The following is a 17,564-nucleotide window of genomic DNA, read 5'->3' as shown; positions in this document are numbered from 1 at the left end:
GGGAACTATAGGACTTGTCTTTCGCTCTTTCGTTCGTATACGTAGTTCCGGTAACAAAACACACTTGCAAGAACACATGTGCAGTGTGTCCTCTTAATATGAGTTTACAACAATTGTAATTAAATGTCTTTAGAGTAAACTATTTAATTTAGTTTCTTATTAGATTATCACACCGGGGCATCATGGGAACGGGGGTAAGTGATTCTTTTATTCAGATTTTGCCTAAGTCTAGCATAGCCCAATACTTAAGATAACATGCTTAGCTAACGTTACGTTAGTAATTGACTTGACGATATTTTTGTTTTATTTAACGTTATTTCAAGTTGTCCACAACACTTGATGAAAAATAAAGATGTTATGATGTTAGGCGTAGAGTTGTCTTTTGAGTTTAGAGTTGTCTGTTTTGCTACAGCATTGGCTGACGTTACCCAACGTTATTAGCTAACTGTATGGATATGGTTAGTGTTGCATCTGCCTGAAAATCAATGCCAGGAAATTTAAACATTAAAGCTGCTAATTGATCATATCACAGATGCCGTTTAGTGCGTTTGCCTTTGTCTTGTGTATTTCGAAATGGCTGTCTAAATAGATGTAAACAGATGCGAATGGAAACTCGGAGATAATAGGTATTTGTTTTGACCAGTGTGCGGTGACACTTTTACTACTCTGTCTGTTACTTTTATTCCTCTATGAATGAGTTGATATTTAACTTTATTGATACACTGTTTTATTTCACAAGTTTTTGTGTTTTATTGGGGCCCCTAGATGTACTGGAGAAGTTCAGGGAACTGTACATTGATACATAGTACAGGATGTAATTGATTATGATGATCTCCATAAATGCACAGTGTTTTAATATCTTCCTAGAGAAGCATTATTCATTGTATTTGTTTTCTTCACAGAAAAGGAACCACAACAAGAGGCGGCCCAGCTTCCGCAAGCTGCTGAAAACCAGCAACTTGAAGCTGGACAACAAGACCAGGAACAAACAGTTCAAGCAAGAGAACGCCGCCAAGAAGCAACGAAAGGAGCATCGCAAGCTCCGGCAGGCCATCAGCGATGTGTCCACCAAGACCCCACAGCCGCTGGAGCGCTATCACAAGAAACCAGGTGAGCTGCTCAAGACTGATGTCCTTACTGTAGTTATGTTTTCATAATGTCTTTGGTTATGGAGTCCAGTCTTTTGATTGATGGATTTATTGAATTATTTACTTAATTGATCTGAAAGGGAAATTGCAGTGGAGGAGAATGATAAATAATAAAACGCAGAATATTTGGTCTGTAGGGTTTATTATGATTGTTTTACCCTCCCTAACCTCAACACGCAGTTTCATGATTAATGACCTCTAATTACACGGATGAGTAACTATGGTTATAATAACAGTTCTCACCTCGGGAGTGGTTGGGTTTTGGTGATCTGATTTAGAGTCTAAGTTCAGCTTTGTGCCTCCATGTGCTTCTTCTTTGCAGAGGAAGAGGAGGATGAGGAGGAGTTTCTGGACACACTGCCCACAGACATGATGGAGGAGGATGACCTGGAGCAGATCAGGGCCATGGCACAGAGGGCCTCCTTCATAACGCGAGACCTCTCCTCCTGGTAGGCCTTTCAACACACACACACACACACACACACACATTCACGGTCAAGACGCTTACAGACACAAACATTCTGAAACATTCACTAGAGAGGAGTATCTTGCAGATGTAACAGCAGATGTAACAGCGTTAAATGTAACACTTAATTGTAACAATAACAGTGATGATTTTAGATTTGTAGTTCCATTCCATTTGTGTGGCAGCCGTGGCCAACTGGTTAGCACTTCGGACTTGTAACCGGAGGGTTGCCGGTTCAAACCCAGTTCATTAGGAATGGCTGAAGTGCCCTTGAGCAAGGCACCTAACCCCTCACTGCTCCCCGAGCGCCGCTGTTGATGCAGGCAGCTCACTGCGTCGGGATTAGTGTGCTTCACCTCACTGTGTGTTCACTGTGTGCTGAGTGTGTTTCAATAATTCACGGATTGGGATAAATGCAGAGACCAAATTTCCCTCACGGGATCAAAAGAGTATATATACTTATACTTATACTTCCATTCCACATGACTCACTCCTCCTGTTTATGATGCACTGCATGTACACACACACACCTCTAAATGGACAAAGAAAGCCATTGCTGTAACCATCTGAAGACATGAGTGCACTGCATACAGGATTTCCAAGCATAACAAAGCAATGATAACGTCCAGTCCAGAAGAAGTGTGTTGACCAGGATGTCTTTGTGTCTCTCCCCCTGTGGACTGCCCCAGTGCTCCAGTGCACGCAAAGAAGCGCAAGGGGGAGCAAGTGGAGTCGTATGAGAAGACGCCCCGCAAGATGAAGAAGAACGAAGAGAAGGAGCTCATCCACCTGCTGCCAATCAAGGACAAGACCCGCCTCATCCCGCAGAGCATGGAGAAGCCAGGTGTGGTGTGTGTGTGTGTGCGTGTGCGTGTGCGTGTGCGTGTGCGTGTGTGTGTGTGTGTGTATGTTGTTTCTGTCAAATGATTGAAGCACTATTTGCACTGTCAAATTCTCTGATAAGGGTACCTCTGTCAACACATGTCCAGAGCTATTGGCACAAGAGTCATTGAGTAAAGTCTCTCTCTCTCTCTCTCTCTCTCTCTCTCTCTCAATCACTCCCTCCCTCTCTCTGTAGTTCAACAGAAAGAAAAGGAAGAGGAAGAACAAGAGTCAGAAGAAGAAATGGAAGTGGGTAAGTCAGGCTGTTTCATTTACAGTGATGATTGTTGATTGATATAAGGAATCCATGGTCTGCATGCCTCCTGTCTTTAGTTCAAGTCCAGGCTGAGTTCTGTAAAGCACCTTGAGATATATTATTATGTTAAGCTCCTATATACATACAGTTGATATCAATGAAAGCAATGGTTTAAACTAAGCTTGTTACTCAAAACCACAGCATGTCATAATAGATTTGTTACATAGTTGATCATAATGGATGAGTTCACTGTTGTGTTTTGGTATTTTTTGCGGGCCTTGATTGAATATCTGGTTGTGTGTGTGTGTGTGTGTGTGTGGGGTCCCCTAGTGGAGGAAGCCCAGGCCGGCCCCGTTCTGAGTCCAGAAGAGCAGTTCCAGTTGCGGAACGAGAAGCTGCAGGAGCGTAAGGAGCGCATCGCCAAACTGGGCTCAGCCATCCTCGCTGACCCCAGCGCCAACGTAAGACACACACACACACACAGCCAAACTGACCTCAACCATGCTCATTTAGAACAATGTAAGGAACATACACACACACACACACACACACACACACACTCTGATCCTACTAATAACAATGTAAGAGTGAAAATGGACACCTCCAACTCCCAGCAGCTCTTCTCACTGTCTCGTGTGTGTCTTTGTGTGTGTGTGTGTTCCTGTTCCTCTTGCAGATAAAGAAGGTGAAGGAGCTAAGGGCCATGCTGATGGAGACTGACCCCAGCGTGGCGGTCACCGTCAGAAAGCTGGTCATGGTCTCCCTAATGGAGATCTTTAAGGACATCGTCCCTGCCTACCGCATCCGCCCACTCACAGAGGCCGAAAAGACCGCCAGGGTGGGTGACCTCACAGCTCACCGCCTCCTCCCCCTTTTGAGCAGATTTCCCTTTAATCTCCATTGATTGTCAAGTGATACTTATGGCACAGTCTAGCAGTAACACACCCTGTGGTTTACATAGTGAAGTAAAGGAAAATCTATAGAAAATGATGTCCCCAAAGACTGCAACTGAAAACATAGAACTCTGATTCGGCCTGTGCATTTGTATGACATTCTTTACTGAGGGTTAGTTAAAACCATTGACTTTAGTGGTGAATGCATGTCTTATGGCCAGTTTCTTAGGTCACTACATAAACCTCCATTATTAAACTCTGCTTAGGTCTGAAGGAGCAGAGGTGTGGAGGTCCATGTGCTCCTAGTGTGTGTGTGTGTGTGTGTGTGTATGTATGTGTCTGTGTGTAAACCTGGGTGATGTTGGTGTGTTGCTCAGGTGAAAAAGGAGACGCAGCAGCTGCGAGAGTTTGAGGAGGGCCTGGTGAGCCAGTACAAGTTCTACCTGGAGAACTTAGAACGGGTCGTCAAAGGTACCAACATTCTAAAGTGCAAATACACACATGAAGAGCTTCAGTTGATCCACAAGCTTTATCACTGTCTCAGAATACACACACAGACACACAGACACACACACACATAAAAACCTCCAATACCCCTACTGCAACACACACACACACACACACACAAATGTAAATGTCCTCATCACTGTAACTCCTCACCCCAGACTGGAAGCAGAAGAAGGAGAAGGCCAGTGGTGCCGTGTCCCTGGACTGCTACCGGGGCCTGGCCGAGGTGGCCATCCGCTGCATGTGCGAGCTCATGGTGGCCCTGCCCCACTTCAACTTCCACAACAACATCATCGTCATGGTGGTGCCGCACATGAATGACCCTGTGCGCAAGGTCAGAACCCAAGCCACAGTCCACACGGGAGGAGGGGGGTGGGGGGTTACAAGCTAGATGCTCGCTAGGGTTAGGTGTAGGGGTGGGCGATATATATCGTCTGCGATAATATCGTGATTGTTGTTTTAACGATGTGCAAATTGACATTATTGAGTATTTAAATTACTTATGGGAAAAAAACACTCGAAATCACGCACGGAAGACTCCTACATTCCCAGGAGGTAGGCTATGCGGGAGAAGTGCAGCAGAGCAAGTGTCACGTGATCACTAGTGGGTCACAACGTTGTCCCACGCAGCCTAATGTTTATTTTGTGCAGCGAGAGCAAAGATTAACAATCTTTGGCGAGAGTAGCCTACTTGGGATTTTATGCGGCTACTTCTGTTCAAGTAGCATTGATAAGACAGTCACGTTTTTTCCTACACGGTATTATATGGAGAGAAAACATTAGCCTTTGAGTATTTTAATAGTCAGTTGTAAACAAATAACTATTCTCATGTAACTCTTTTGTAAATGGACTGAAGTTTGCTCTAAATATCTACGTTTACCGATTATGCTAACCGTTAGCATCTCTATGGGATTTCTCATATACATTAGCCATAAGCTAACGCATTAGTTTCTATTCTGTAACTTGGAAAGCTAGCCTACGTGATTGCTCTAAAACAAAACATAGAAGGAAATAACTGAGATGTAAGCTACTCTGTTGGTCTGCTCTTAGTTTTACAGTGAATCCTATGTAAAGGTTTGAAAGGAACTTCAGCTTCAGACTTTCTCTTGGGAAACTGTTAGGCCTATTCATCTTCTCTAATGTAGCTGGCTAGACCATGTCATTGCCACACACACAAGTGGGGGCAGAATTGGAAATGTGTCATAGAGTGACAATGCATTGGTTGATTAAGTTAAAAAGTCACAGGTTAGGTTATTGGTTATTATTGTAGGCCTAATGATGCTATTCATAAATAATGGGCTGTAAAGTAACTCAGACTTTAACAAAAAATTTTTTTAAAGGATATCGACTAATTATCATTATCGTCAAAATCACAAAAAATATCGAGATATTATTTTTTGTCCATATCGCCCACCCCTAGTTAGGTGTGTGAGGTCCAGATTTGTGCATGCGTCTAGATTTGGGGCTGGGTGTGTGAGGTATAGGTAGTTCCTTAAAGGATATAAATTATATTTCTGCGTGTTGTGCGTGCGTGATGCTGATGTAGAAACTTTTGAAGCTGTTAATCTGTGATGCAACACATTTTTATATTGTGTTTATGCCTGTGTGCGTGTAGGTGAATGAAATGTGTTCCGATGCAGTGAAGAAACTTCTGAGGCAGGATAAGCTAGGAGAAGCCTCTCTGGCCTTGGTTAAGGTCATGTCCGGCATCATCAAGAGCAGGAACTACCACGTCAAACCAGAGGTACACACACACACACACACACACACACACACACTCACTCACTCACTCACTCACCCCCCCCCCATCTCTCTTTATGTATTTCAAAGAAGATCTCCCTTTTCACCGGGGGGACCCAGGTTTGAGTCTGACCCGGGGTCTAACCCCATCTGACACTCCCACTCGCTTCCTGTCGTTCTCATCACTGTCACAAGGCATAAAAAGCCCCCAAAAATTAGCCTGACGAGCCAGACCCACATCGATTGGCACCATTGGCAGTTTTCAATCCGAGGGGCGGGATAAACAGTTGTCTTTCAAAACGGTTGTCTTTCAAATTGCCTCTGCACACAATAGGATAGCGCTAGTAGGACAGGATAGTCCCATGCATTTTCCCACCAGCGGAGCTAGTTGATCAAAGTTTTGCCAACTTAAAAAAAAATCTTAACTCGAGTCGTGCTGTTCGCCAGCAGCAGCATCCATCTTCTTTGTTTTCAAGTAGCAGGGAATTCATGCGGAACCGTCGCAACTCTGCCGTCATTATGTTAAGCCTGCCCACCGACTCTATACACAATGTGATTGGCCTGAGTGAAGTTACATTTCCAGCTTGCAAGCCAACGGAGAGTTGCTAGAATACCCTGGCAGGCAAATTACATTTGCTGCCGCTAGGGTGCGTCTAGATTTCTAGGCGACTCAAATATGTTTTTTTTTAAAAGATGTCCATTTTTACAACACACACAGAGCTGAAAACGTTTCCCTCTTTTTTGCGTTTGCTCCCTCCTTCACTCTCTTACTCTTTTTATCTTTCTGTCCGGGATAAACCGTTGTCTTTCAAAACAGTTGTCTTTCAAATTCCCTCTGCACACAATAGGATAGCGCTACAACTCATGAGTCCCATGCGTTTTCCCACCAGCGGAGCTAGTTGATCAAACGTGCCAACTTAAAAAAGCTTGAGTTGCGCTGTTCGCCAGCAGCAGAATTCATTTTTTTTATCTTTCTGTCCTCTCCCCTCTTGTTGCCCCCCCCCCCCCCCCCCCCTCTCTCTCTTGCGGCTGCAGATGCTGAAGACTCTGCTGTGTCTGCGCATAAAAGAGGTGGAGATGAAGAAGGACTCTGAGGACCTGAAGCCCAAGCAGAAGTTCATGACCTACCAGGAGAAGAAGAAGAACCTGTCCAGGATGCAGAGAAAGGTACGGGACATGAGCATGGCAGTACGAGCTGGCTTTTAAAAATGTTAGCAGTTCTCAGTAACTTCCACCAAACTTCACCCCTGTGTAAGCTCTCCTGCCTCTCTTAAGTATGTGGGGGTACATGAAATATAATTGGTAGACATGGCTTCCTGTCTCTTTTGGTGTTTCCTGATTGGCTAATACAGATAGACTTGCCAATCATCAAGTCCCCAGAGGACTTCCAATGCTCCAAAAAGTATTTTGCAGGAACTTTAAGTGTGTGTGTGTGTGTGTGTGTGTGTGGGAGGAGGGACGAACCCAGAGGGAATGAATGAATGAATGAGTGGGTGGGTGCGTGTCAATCATTTTCATTGCCATTGAAATGTGTGTGTCTGTGTGTTTCCCAGTGGAAGAAAGCCGAGGAGAAGCTTCAGAAAGAGCTGCTGGAAGCAGAGGCCTCTGAGAGCACAGGCAGGAAGCTCAAACTGGTGAGGCGCTCTTCTCTCAACACCGCAACTGTGATCTGCAACACTGCACTGCAGGCAGACACTGTTTTACTCTAAACACAATAACATTATTAAACACCTGACCGTTCAATCTGACCTTTTGCCCTATTATTATGACCACTCCTAGCACTAGCGCAGCACGCTCAGTCATATAGGCTTTGTCAGTGTTTTTTTATTTTGATTTCACTGATTTTTGACAATTCGACAATTCCCAGGACAGATTGTTGCGGAGTTGTCTTAGTGAGAATGAGTGTGGCTTTAGAACACATATACTTTTGTAATATACACACACGTCATTGTGCAGCCTAGGGGAGAGCTTGTAAGACTTGCGGTGTCCAAGGAATTGCAGTAGTAAAAGTGAAGTGTCTTGTGTGCCGCCTCCTCTGTGTCTGACTCTGTGTGTCCCTTTGTGTTCTCCCCACAGCACACAGAGACGCTGAATATCGTCTTCCTCATCTACTTCAGAATCCTGAAGAAAGCCCAGAAGTCTGTGTTGCTCCCTGCTGTTCTGGAGGGGCTGGCTAAGTAAGGCTCAGGACCGTTTGTTTGTGTTGATTTATGTAGTATGTCTCCGTCTGTCTGTATTTACTGTATATAAGATGCATTTTCTGCTATTTAACCTCAGGTTAGTGCTTCTATAGAGCAATGAATTGGGGCGCCGTTAGCGCTTCGGACTTGTAACCGGAGGGTTGCCGGTTCGAAACCTGACCAGTAGGAACGGCTGAAGTGCCCTTGAGAAAGGCACCTAACCCCTCACTGCTCCCCGAGCGCCGCTGTTGATGCAGGCAGCTCTCTGCGTCGGGATTAGTGTGTGCTTTACCTCACTGTGTGCTGAGTGTGTTTCACTAATGGATTGGGATAAATGCAGAGACCAAATTTAAAAAAAGTATATATACTTTTTTATATATATATATATATATATATATATATATAACTATACTTATACATTAGCCAGTCTGGTGAAAGTCATGGTGGTGGTGTAGTGGTTAGGTATCAGGCCTGGGAACACCAGATGGCTGTGTGTTCAATCCCAGGGTCTCCCATTGTTGAGCTCCAGGGAGACTGTGTTGGTAGTTAATTCACTAGAAGTAGCAATAAATGACTAATAATCTAATGTAATGTCATGCCTGTTTATTCATCCCTAATGTTCTCCTTTCAGGTTTGCTCATTTGATTAACCTGGAGTTCTTTGATGACTTGTTGGCAGTGCTTCACAATCTCATCCTCTCTGGGGTAAGTCCACTCCCAGTCCATCATAACACAACACACCCACCGACATCTGAAACGTTTCTTACTTGCTGCAGCCATTTATTAGAAACAAGACGTCCTCAAACAAGACGTCCTCAGAGTGACCTTGTAGAGAAGTCAGGGTGACATTCATTTAATGTGAACATTCGTTATGAATTAGTCATGTTATGGCCGAGGATCCGCAGATCCGTTATTGTCCGCAGCCCCTATTATGGTCTGTGGAGGCATGAGTGGTTACTATGCACTCAGTAATGTGGGGTCACTGGGAGAGTCACTTTGTTTTTATTCAGCAGTGGTCCTCAGGTGGCTTGGTCAGTCAGAATCAGGGTCCCCACCCAGCTCTTAATCAAGAGGTTGTTCTTTTCATGTCAAGTTGTACTGTAGCCATGTAAAGCTCTATCTCCTTGTTGTGGTTGTACACATATGTGTCTTAGGTAGTACTTAAACATGTGGATCACTCATTTGCCTTGGAAAGTAGTCATGGAAATGACTAGGTATTTAGCAGCAACTCTCTCAGAATTGGACTGAGGGACTGAGTGTTTAGGCTATTAGCACAGTGGCCTGGGGAGAGAGGCAGGATGGTAATCGACACTTTCATGCCACGACTTTGCATAAAAAAATCAACTAGGAAGTGGTGCCTGATTTGGTTCTTTTTGAAATCCCACCCAGGATCTGTCCAATCGTGAGAGCCTTCACTGTATCCAGACTGCCTTCCATATCCTCTCAGGTCAAGGTTAGTGATGTTTTTTCCCCCCATCAAACGAACATTATGTCCTGACAACTTCAGTGCGCAGACATTTAACCACAAATTGACCCTTCTTCTATGTCATATGTAAATAAAGGACATGTAGTCCTCATCTATTGATAATACGTTGAGTACATTCTGATGCCAAAAAAAGACCAGCAGCTTTTGTGAGAAGGAAGGTGAATATGTGTACTGTACACACTGGTATGGCAGGGAGACTGGATACTGTGGAAACTGGAGCAGTGCTTTACCTGGTCTAGCTGGAGGTTGGTTGCTAGTGGAGGTTTCAGGTGTCTGCTTTGTTGTGTGTTCCACCAGGTGATGTGCTTAACATTGACCCGCTGAAATTCTACGCGCACCTGTACAAAACCCTGCTCGCCCTCAGCGCAGGTGAGTCGCGTGTCTGCCGCCTGGCCTGCAGGCGTTTCTCTGACCGCTCTGTGGAACTATGACGGTGCTGTTTATATGTATTGTATTCCACTCCAACTGGTACTTCAACTTTTGCCTGGCTGGTTGTTCTTTGTACACCAGTCATGAACTTAGTATCACTGTGCGGGTATAATCCCCGTGGTTTCATGTGTTTATGATAAAAAAACAGGAAGTCCTACATTTTTGAAGTTCTTATTGATGAATGACCTGATAAGTGACTTTTTAAAGTTTTAGTGACTGTTGTTAAATGAGCAGGATTATGGTGTCTAATGCATTTGTGTGTTTTGTGTATATGCATGTTTTTAACTGTGTATTTGTATGGTGTGTGTGTTTTTAACTGTGTATTTGTATGGTGTGTGTGTTTTTGTCTGTGTGTGTGATATTCCCACAGCTCGTTTTAATGAGGAAGCGGGGATCGTGCTGCAGTGTCTGGACGTCATGCTGACCAAGCGTCGTAAGCAGGTGACCCTGCAGCGCGCCCAGGCCTTCCTCAAGCGCCTCAGCACCCTCAGCCTCCACCTGCTGCCCGACGCCACCATCGGAGTCCTCTCCGCCAACCGCACCATCATGCATGTGAGGAGACACACACACACACACACACACACACACACACACACACACACACACACACACCTTACATACATAGAATTATTTACAGTGTATGACATGTGCATGTCACTGTTCAACAGTGTCACTGCTAAAGAATGATCAAATAAGTGATGAATTGCTTGTGATTGACTAATTGTTGGTATTTTTTGTATCTGTGCGTGTGTGCGTGCGTGCTGTAGGCCTTCCCTAAGAGTGACATCATGCTGGATAATGAGATGCAGGGCAGTGGCACGTACCTGCCTGAACTTGATGAGCCGGAGTACTGCAATCCACAGAACACATCACTCTGGGAGCTGCACACACTGAAGGTGTGTACACGTACGCACACACACACACACAAGTGTAGTGTGTAACGTGGTGGATAAGGAGTCAGGTTTGCATGTTGCAGCCTGAAAAGTTGTGGCCCTGCTATTAATTGACATCTGTAAGTGGCTCTGGATAAGTGTCAGCCAGAGAAATGGATGACAGCTGTTGGGAGAAAATGTTCATGTGTGTGTTTGGGATAGTGCAGTGGGCAGTGTGTGTGTTTGGGATAGTGCAGTGGGCAGTGCAGATAGAGCAGTGTGTGTGTTTGGGATAGTGCAGTGGGCAGTGTGCCATTCCTCCTCGTGGACCATCCACACCTTTTATATATCGGTGTATCGCAATTACTTAAAAATTGTGGAGTTGGTCTGTGTGTATGTTTTTGTTTGTTTGTGTGTGTGTGTCTGTCTTTCATTATTGTTGTAGTCAGTGATAATGGGTGTATTTCTGAGACATGGCTGACTGAATGTGTGTGTGTGTGTATTTTGTGATACTGCATGAATGGAGGGAAAACACAAGTCAGTGTGTCCATAGATAACAACAACAACAGTAGAGGGTGAGGAGGCACAGAATGTTCTAGAGATAAAATAACGACAACAACCTAAAACCCTCGAGAGGCTCCACATGGAGATACAACACAGAGAAATATTAATACTCCAGTAGACATCTAGTCAGTCAGTGACAACGTCATTAAATCTATATAATAATAAAATAGTTGAAACAAAATGTTACACAAGAGATACATCTTTACACTATCTTAAATGAAAATGTTACGCTTTATTTTAGATCAGTAACCTTTATATGTGAGAAGCCAACTGTGTGTTTGTGTGTGTGTGTGTTGTAGCGTCACTACCACCCTGTGGTGAGGAAGTTTGCTGCTCATCTGATGAAGGGCGCTCCGAGTGAGGGTGCTGGGTCTCTCGGCGCGGATCTGAGCCGCAGGTAGGTTGGCCTTGCAAACTTCCCAATGGAATGGACATAAGTTAACCGACAGTCCTGAAGAGGTGTATTTGATCGGCCTTTGAGTTAAAATGTTTTTTATTTTATATTTTGCTGGAATTTAAGAGTGAAATGTAGTAAGACGTCACCCTTCGTCATTTTTGTATACACTTTATTTAAACCACAGGCAGTTTGTAGTTCAGCTATGAAAGTTGCTGCTGTTCATTTTGAACTCTTCCCTGTCCAGGTTGCCCGTGGAGCTGTTTGAGGATTACAGTGTGAAGGACATGACCTTTAACCCCCCAGTGAGTGCACCCGGCTCAAAGAAAAAGGTTAGTCTCAACAGATGGATTTAGAGTATTCATTCCAATACTCTTACGTGTGTTAACATTGTATTGACAATACCTTAATATAATGATATGTAAAAATGATATTTAAAATGTAATGTTTTACACCTTAATTGAAAAATCTGATCGTGTTTTGTGTATAATGTGTACCTTGAGTTGTTTATGTATGAATGAAATCTATTGTGTTCATTTGAAGCTAGGTGGTTAAATTAAGAGTTCATGTTTTTACTTGAATCCAATTCATCTCGGAAGTGGCTAGAGATGGCTGGGTTTGATAATGACGTCTCAGTGCATGACGGATCTTTTTGTGTTGTTTTTAGGATCACTTCACCATCGGCCATGCTTTTATTAACACGGAACTAAAGACACAGATCGACCAAGTTCTAGAGGCGGAACTGGACCTCACAACATTGAACTTTGCAGAACATCTAAGTTCAAGTGAACAAATATAAGGACTCTTATTGTACATGCTGCTCGGAATGTTTTCTTTTCTATAAAATCTATCATAATAAAACCCATGTACAGGTTTTAACTGTGTGTCCCTAAAATATCTATTTAACTTAACAATGGATGATGCCAACCGAAATTCTTAATTACCTCTTGAGTTTCTTTTTTTTTTACCTCAGGTGCTTAACTAGGTAAAGCACACAAAACACCCAGTAAAAGATCAAATAAAGTCTTTGTAAGGTAGTCAACTCAATGAGCGGTCAGTGTTTTCAGCTGTAATTGAAAACAAATCTAACTGTATGAACAAACTACATATTTAACCTTTACATTGTGGACAGGAGAAAACAATGGACTTTGACAAATGAAAATGGCAAACGACTATTTCATTTCTAGTTCGTAACTGCTTTTAATTAATCGAGCTGTTCAATAAATGTTTCAAGTAAATGGGAAAGTAGTCAAACAGTTGACAGCACAAGAACAACAAATAAAAAGAACATTCACAGGATGAACGTACAAGTGCTCCAACCGCATCAGCAATGCCAGCACAATACAACACACACACACAGAGTTACTGTATGTAGCTGGTCCACTAAGCTCTCGATACAGTGAAATTATATTAAATATCTCAAATACATGAACTCTAAAAGCAGAGGCTAATTAGCTTTAAATAAAAATCTCGTAACACTTCAGCATACATCGGCCCCGTGTCTCGGAGCGTCTACATGAAATGTTGAGTATTTCTCCGCTGATTGTTCCATAGTATTTATTACTTTAAAACGAGTATAAAAGATAAAGAGCGGAGCGATCGCACTCTGAACAGGTGAATGCAGGGACCCACTAAAAAGTAGAAAAATAAATAAGTTGCACATTACTTTCCAACGGTTTTACACTGAACAGCTATAAAACATGACAAGCCAACCTGGGCAAAAACAGGAAATAAATATTTAAAATAGCAAAATTGTTTTGCTGTAGTAGTGTAGAACACTTGAAATAAAGAACGTTGGAAAGGAAAAAAAAGGAACCTCCTTCACCATGAGAGCACTTCTCAAAGCAACTCTTGGTCATTGGTTGGTTTTACATGATAAAAAAGGATAATTCTAAATATAACATACAAGAGCAACATGTTGCTAAATTAAGCAGCCAATCTGCTATTAACATCTGAAATACAAGCACTGTGGTATAATCAGCGGTTTCTGACCCTGGCATTTGCCATCACTTCTTTTAGCACTTTCAATAGTGTCTGATCACTGACCGCTTTCCAATGAATTATGGCATGTTTGTGTCACATGCCTAAAAAGAAAGGCAAGATCATGTTACCAAAGTGCTTGTGATTCTTCTAGACCTCTATAAGCGATCTCAGGTGCTCCTGAGACCATACCACTGGACTTAAGTCCATAAGAAAAACAACATAAATAAAAGACAGGAGACAGATAAAACCATAAACAGAAATAAGCTGTGCTTTGCTTATCCTAAAATGGACTAAAAATGGAATAAAACTCAAAAAAAAAAAAACTCTTAAGAAACAGGAAGGAACACACAGTGGCCATGAAAATGAGAGGCCATCCTAATGGCTATAATCTTATATATCAACTGACCATGTTTCTGTCTTAACTTTTGTTGGACCCACTTAAAACATCATTCATATATATATATAAAAAATATATATATATTTATATATTCACTCATCCTTTTTCCATTCACTGCTATCTTTTCTTGTGCTCTCCTACATTCAAGAATGTTATCTAACCAACTTAGATGATTAAAATTGATTGATTAAAATTATATCCTTCAAACATGCCTATATTATAACGATAAAAGAACACCTCGCAGGAAAAGTTCTGAATTACTTTGAGGACATTTTTAAAACTAAATTGAATATTTCAATAAAGGAAATATACTGAATATTTTCTCCTAAATAAATTGATTGTTCAAAGGTGCAACAATGCTCATGGATGCCAGCACAATCCTCACTGACAATGAAATAAGTAATTTTTAAATTCATCAAATATAATTTTAACCAAAACTGGAGTAACCTAAAAGATTTTAGTATCACTCATCAATTTTGTGCAAAAAGCACTCACAGTAATAAACACTGACATCTCATCCACACAATCTATTCCACTTGATTCACTTAAATACTTATTATCCTCAAAAGGGACTAGATACATTTACATTTTTTAAATATTTTACTTTAAAAGTTAATATACAGACCTTTAACATAGAGCAATGTCACTGCAAAGCACTGAGCATTACTGACAAAGAAGAAGGGAGGTTCCGATGGGAGCCTAAACTGGACAAGAGTCCGGTCAGCTGGTTTTTGGGTCGCATGTCAAGCAGACCACCCAGAAACTTCATGGGGTGGGTGGCTTGTGAAATGACAGCAATGTGACGAAGCAGAAGCTACAATAAAAAGCAAATCAAGAAATCCCAGCTATTTCATTGGTGGGTAGCCCCACGAGGGGGCGAGAACTGTCCCACTGAAAGAGTCGCCATCAGCTTTGACTCTGCTCTTCAGATGCCGCTGGCGGCGAAGAGAATCACCTGATGCTCATTTTTCGGAGTTCGACAACTCACTTCGACTCTGCGGTACAGCCAGTTCCGAGCCACAACTGGAGCATCCCCTCACAGCTGGAGACAGCATCACCCAGCCTGTTGTTGCCGTCGGCGACGTCAAGGAAACAAATGTGCAATGTGATTGGCCGGCGAGGGCGGAGCTCATTTGTGCAGCTTCCAGTTCCACAGCAGTGGGAGGGACCAGGGGGAAGGGCCTGGGCCGCTAACAGGGAGCCTGCGATTGGTGGACAGTGTGGCGGCCGGCCCTTTTGACCAGCCCCCTGTGTTGATCCACACCCTCAGCTGCTCCGGGAGCACACCTGGGAAGAGAGGGTAGAGAGAGATTTGCGTCAACACTGTGTGTGTGTGTGTGTGTGTGTGTGTGTGTGTGTGTGTGTGTGTGTGTGTGTGTGTGTGTTGGGCTTATGAAGCCTGCTGTGAGCGTATGGGGTCTATGAAGCCTGCTATGAGCGTATGGGATCTATGAAGCCTGCTGTGCGGTCACTGTGTACCAGCAGTAAGTGAAGGCATGTCCACACACATGTGCAGTGTTAGGGTAAAGGAGCAGTTGCCATGCTGCTGTTAAACACACAACTCTTCACACTTTAACTCCATAAGATTGTTCCTTGTAGCTTCTATGAAAGTTTTAACAATTACAAAAAAAAAAAAAGACTTGCAATGTTTCAAACCATGCATTACAAAACCATGAATATGACTTTCTACCTCAATCAGCCTTTAAATGAGACTGCAGCACTAAAAGTTGCCCCTCAGAGGATCATGAAGAGAGAGGAGAGGAGAGGAGAGGAGAGACAGGAGGAGGAGCAGGAGGGTGGAGTGTTAACCATTACAGGTGCTCGTACCTTGCAGGGGGGTGGCAGGCTGCTGACAGGTGCTTGTGCATGCTGTTACATACACACAGACACACACACACACATACGTACACGTACACACACACATACACACACACACACACACACACACACACACACACACACACACACACTGAAACAGATGCAGGTGGGGTGGGTGGCTGGTCTCCGAGGCTCTCACTCGGAGAGCTCGGCCCAGCTGGGCGTGCCTGCAGAGCGGTCCTCCTTACTGTAGGGGGCGCTGCTGCTGCTACTCTCATGAGCCAGGCTCCGGCTGCGGCCCGTCAGTTTCCAAAACTCGCTCGCAAGCGACAGACCCCGACGCTTGTCCTCACGCACCTGACACTGACACACACACACACACACACACACACACACACACACACGCAGCAGAGAGAGAAACCTGGTAAATATGGGCCTTTAAATCTTATGGATATTACTAAGGGGAGGAATGTGTGTGTGTGTGTGTGTGTAAATATTGTACATGTATTCTGCATCTCGTGTTTTTGCTATGTTTGAATGTCTACATGTAAGAATATCTGCACAGTTTGGTGCCAGTAGAAATGTGTGTGTGTGTGTGTGTCACCTGTTCTTTGAGCTTGAGGATGAACCTGCCCGCTCCTCTCCAGTGGCTCTGGGTCTGGTACACACACTCGGTCTCAGGCAGCACGCGCTGGCTGGCTTTGCCCCCCGCTGCCTTCTTGCCCCCAGTCTCCTTGCTCACTTCCTCCAGGAGTACGTAGTCCCCAGGGTTGGGGTTGCTCAGGATACTGTACGAGTATTTGGCCTTGCTCAGAGCCTACGGAGGGGGAAAAGGGTCAAAACTGTGTTCAAATACTGTCCATCACCAGATTGACATTTTGAGCTGTGTTCTTGACAGTGTGTTTGTGTCGGTGTCCATGGAGTTTAATTGTGTCTGTGTCCATGGTCCATGGTTATAGTGTGTGTGTGTGTGTGTGTGTGTGTGTGTGTGTGTGTGTTGGAGGGTGCCTGTACCTGGCGGATGATGTCCTGAGCCGTGCTGTGCCGCGGTGCTTTGATGACCGTGTGTGGCTGCTCGGGCGAGACATCGTGCACCTGCACGAAGAACATCTCCTCCTCTCCGCTCTTCACCTCCTGTGATCCCTCCATCTCCCCGTTCTTCTCATTCAGCTCCTGTTGAGGACACCCACCCACGTCTGTTACTACCCTGTCTCCAGCACAGCTTCATGACCTTGCACTGGGAAACCACTAGGGGCACATGTGAGCAACATTCATTGAGCATTAGTGCGCCCCCTGGCTGTCCACCTCATAAAGTACACCTGGCAAACATGCCACTCTAGTCCTTGAACAAGAGTGCAAACATATCCATTGATTGTTACAAAGTATGGATTAGTAGGGAAATAATTGCTCTTTCGTTTCCGGCTGTACAGAATTTTTTTTTCCACTAAATAACGTAACGTAATAATAATAAAAAAATAAAAAAATAAATAAATCACCGATATTAAAGTGATTAAAGTGATTATTAAACAATAAAAGATAAATTTCTGGCG

General features: G+C 43.7%; 2 protein-coding genes across 4 annotated transcripts in view; one reads left to right on the top strand and one right to left on the bottom strand.

The window, feature by feature from the left end:
* Positions 1–35: 35 nt before the first annotated feature.
* Positions 36–12,695, top strand: noc3l (NOC3-like DNA replication regulator). The gene is made up of 21 exons (XM_042082207.1): positions 36–194; positions 903–1,110; positions 1,471–1,597; positions 2,304–2,458; positions 2,693–2,749; positions 3,083–3,213; positions 3,429–3,590; positions 4,023–4,116; positions 4,311–4,486; positions 5,768–5,896; positions 6,928–7,059; positions 7,446–7,526; positions 7,969–8,069; positions 8,704–8,776; positions 9,461–9,524; positions 9,855–9,926; positions 10,357–10,538; positions 10,754–10,882; positions 11,722–11,819; positions 12,064–12,148; positions 12,484–12,695. The coding sequence occupies exons 1-21, from the start codon at positions 183–185 to the stop codon at positions 12,613–12,615; spliced, it is 2,400 nt and encodes a 799-aa protein (XP_041938141.1). The 5' UTR covers positions 36–182; the 3' UTR covers positions 12,616–12,695.
* A 296-nt stretch (positions 12,696–12,991) lies between these two features.
* plce1 (phospholipase C, epsilon 1) overlaps positions 12,992–17,564 on the bottom strand; it is a 73,962-nt gene continuing 69,389 nt past the window's right edge. For 2 of the 3 annotated variants that reach the window (XM_042082205.1, XM_042082206.1), the window contains 4 exons: positions 17,029–17,187; positions 16,619–16,831; positions 16,263–16,377; positions 12,992–15,483 (listed from right to left, as the gene is read on the bottom strand). In XM_042082205.1, coding sequence (XP_041938139.1) covers positions 15,326–15,483; positions 16,263–16,377; positions 16,619–16,831; positions 17,029–17,187 — 645 coding nt within the window. In that variant the 3' untranslated portion in view covers positions 12,992–15,325. The remainder of the gene's footprint in view (positions 15,484–16,262; positions 16,378–16,618; positions 16,832–17,028; positions 17,188–17,564) is intronic. The other variant, XM_042082204.1, reaches the window with a different exon arrangement.

The sequence above is a fragment of the Alosa sapidissima genome, chromosome 24 (assembly GCF_018492685.1).
Source record: "Alosa sapidissima isolate fAloSap1 chromosome 24, fAloSap1.pri, whole genome shotgun sequence".
NCBI lineage: Eukaryota > Metazoa > Chordata > Actinopteri > Clupeiformes > Clupeidae > Alosa > Alosa sapidissima.
This window is presented reverse-complemented; position numbering and strand designations above follow the sequence as displayed.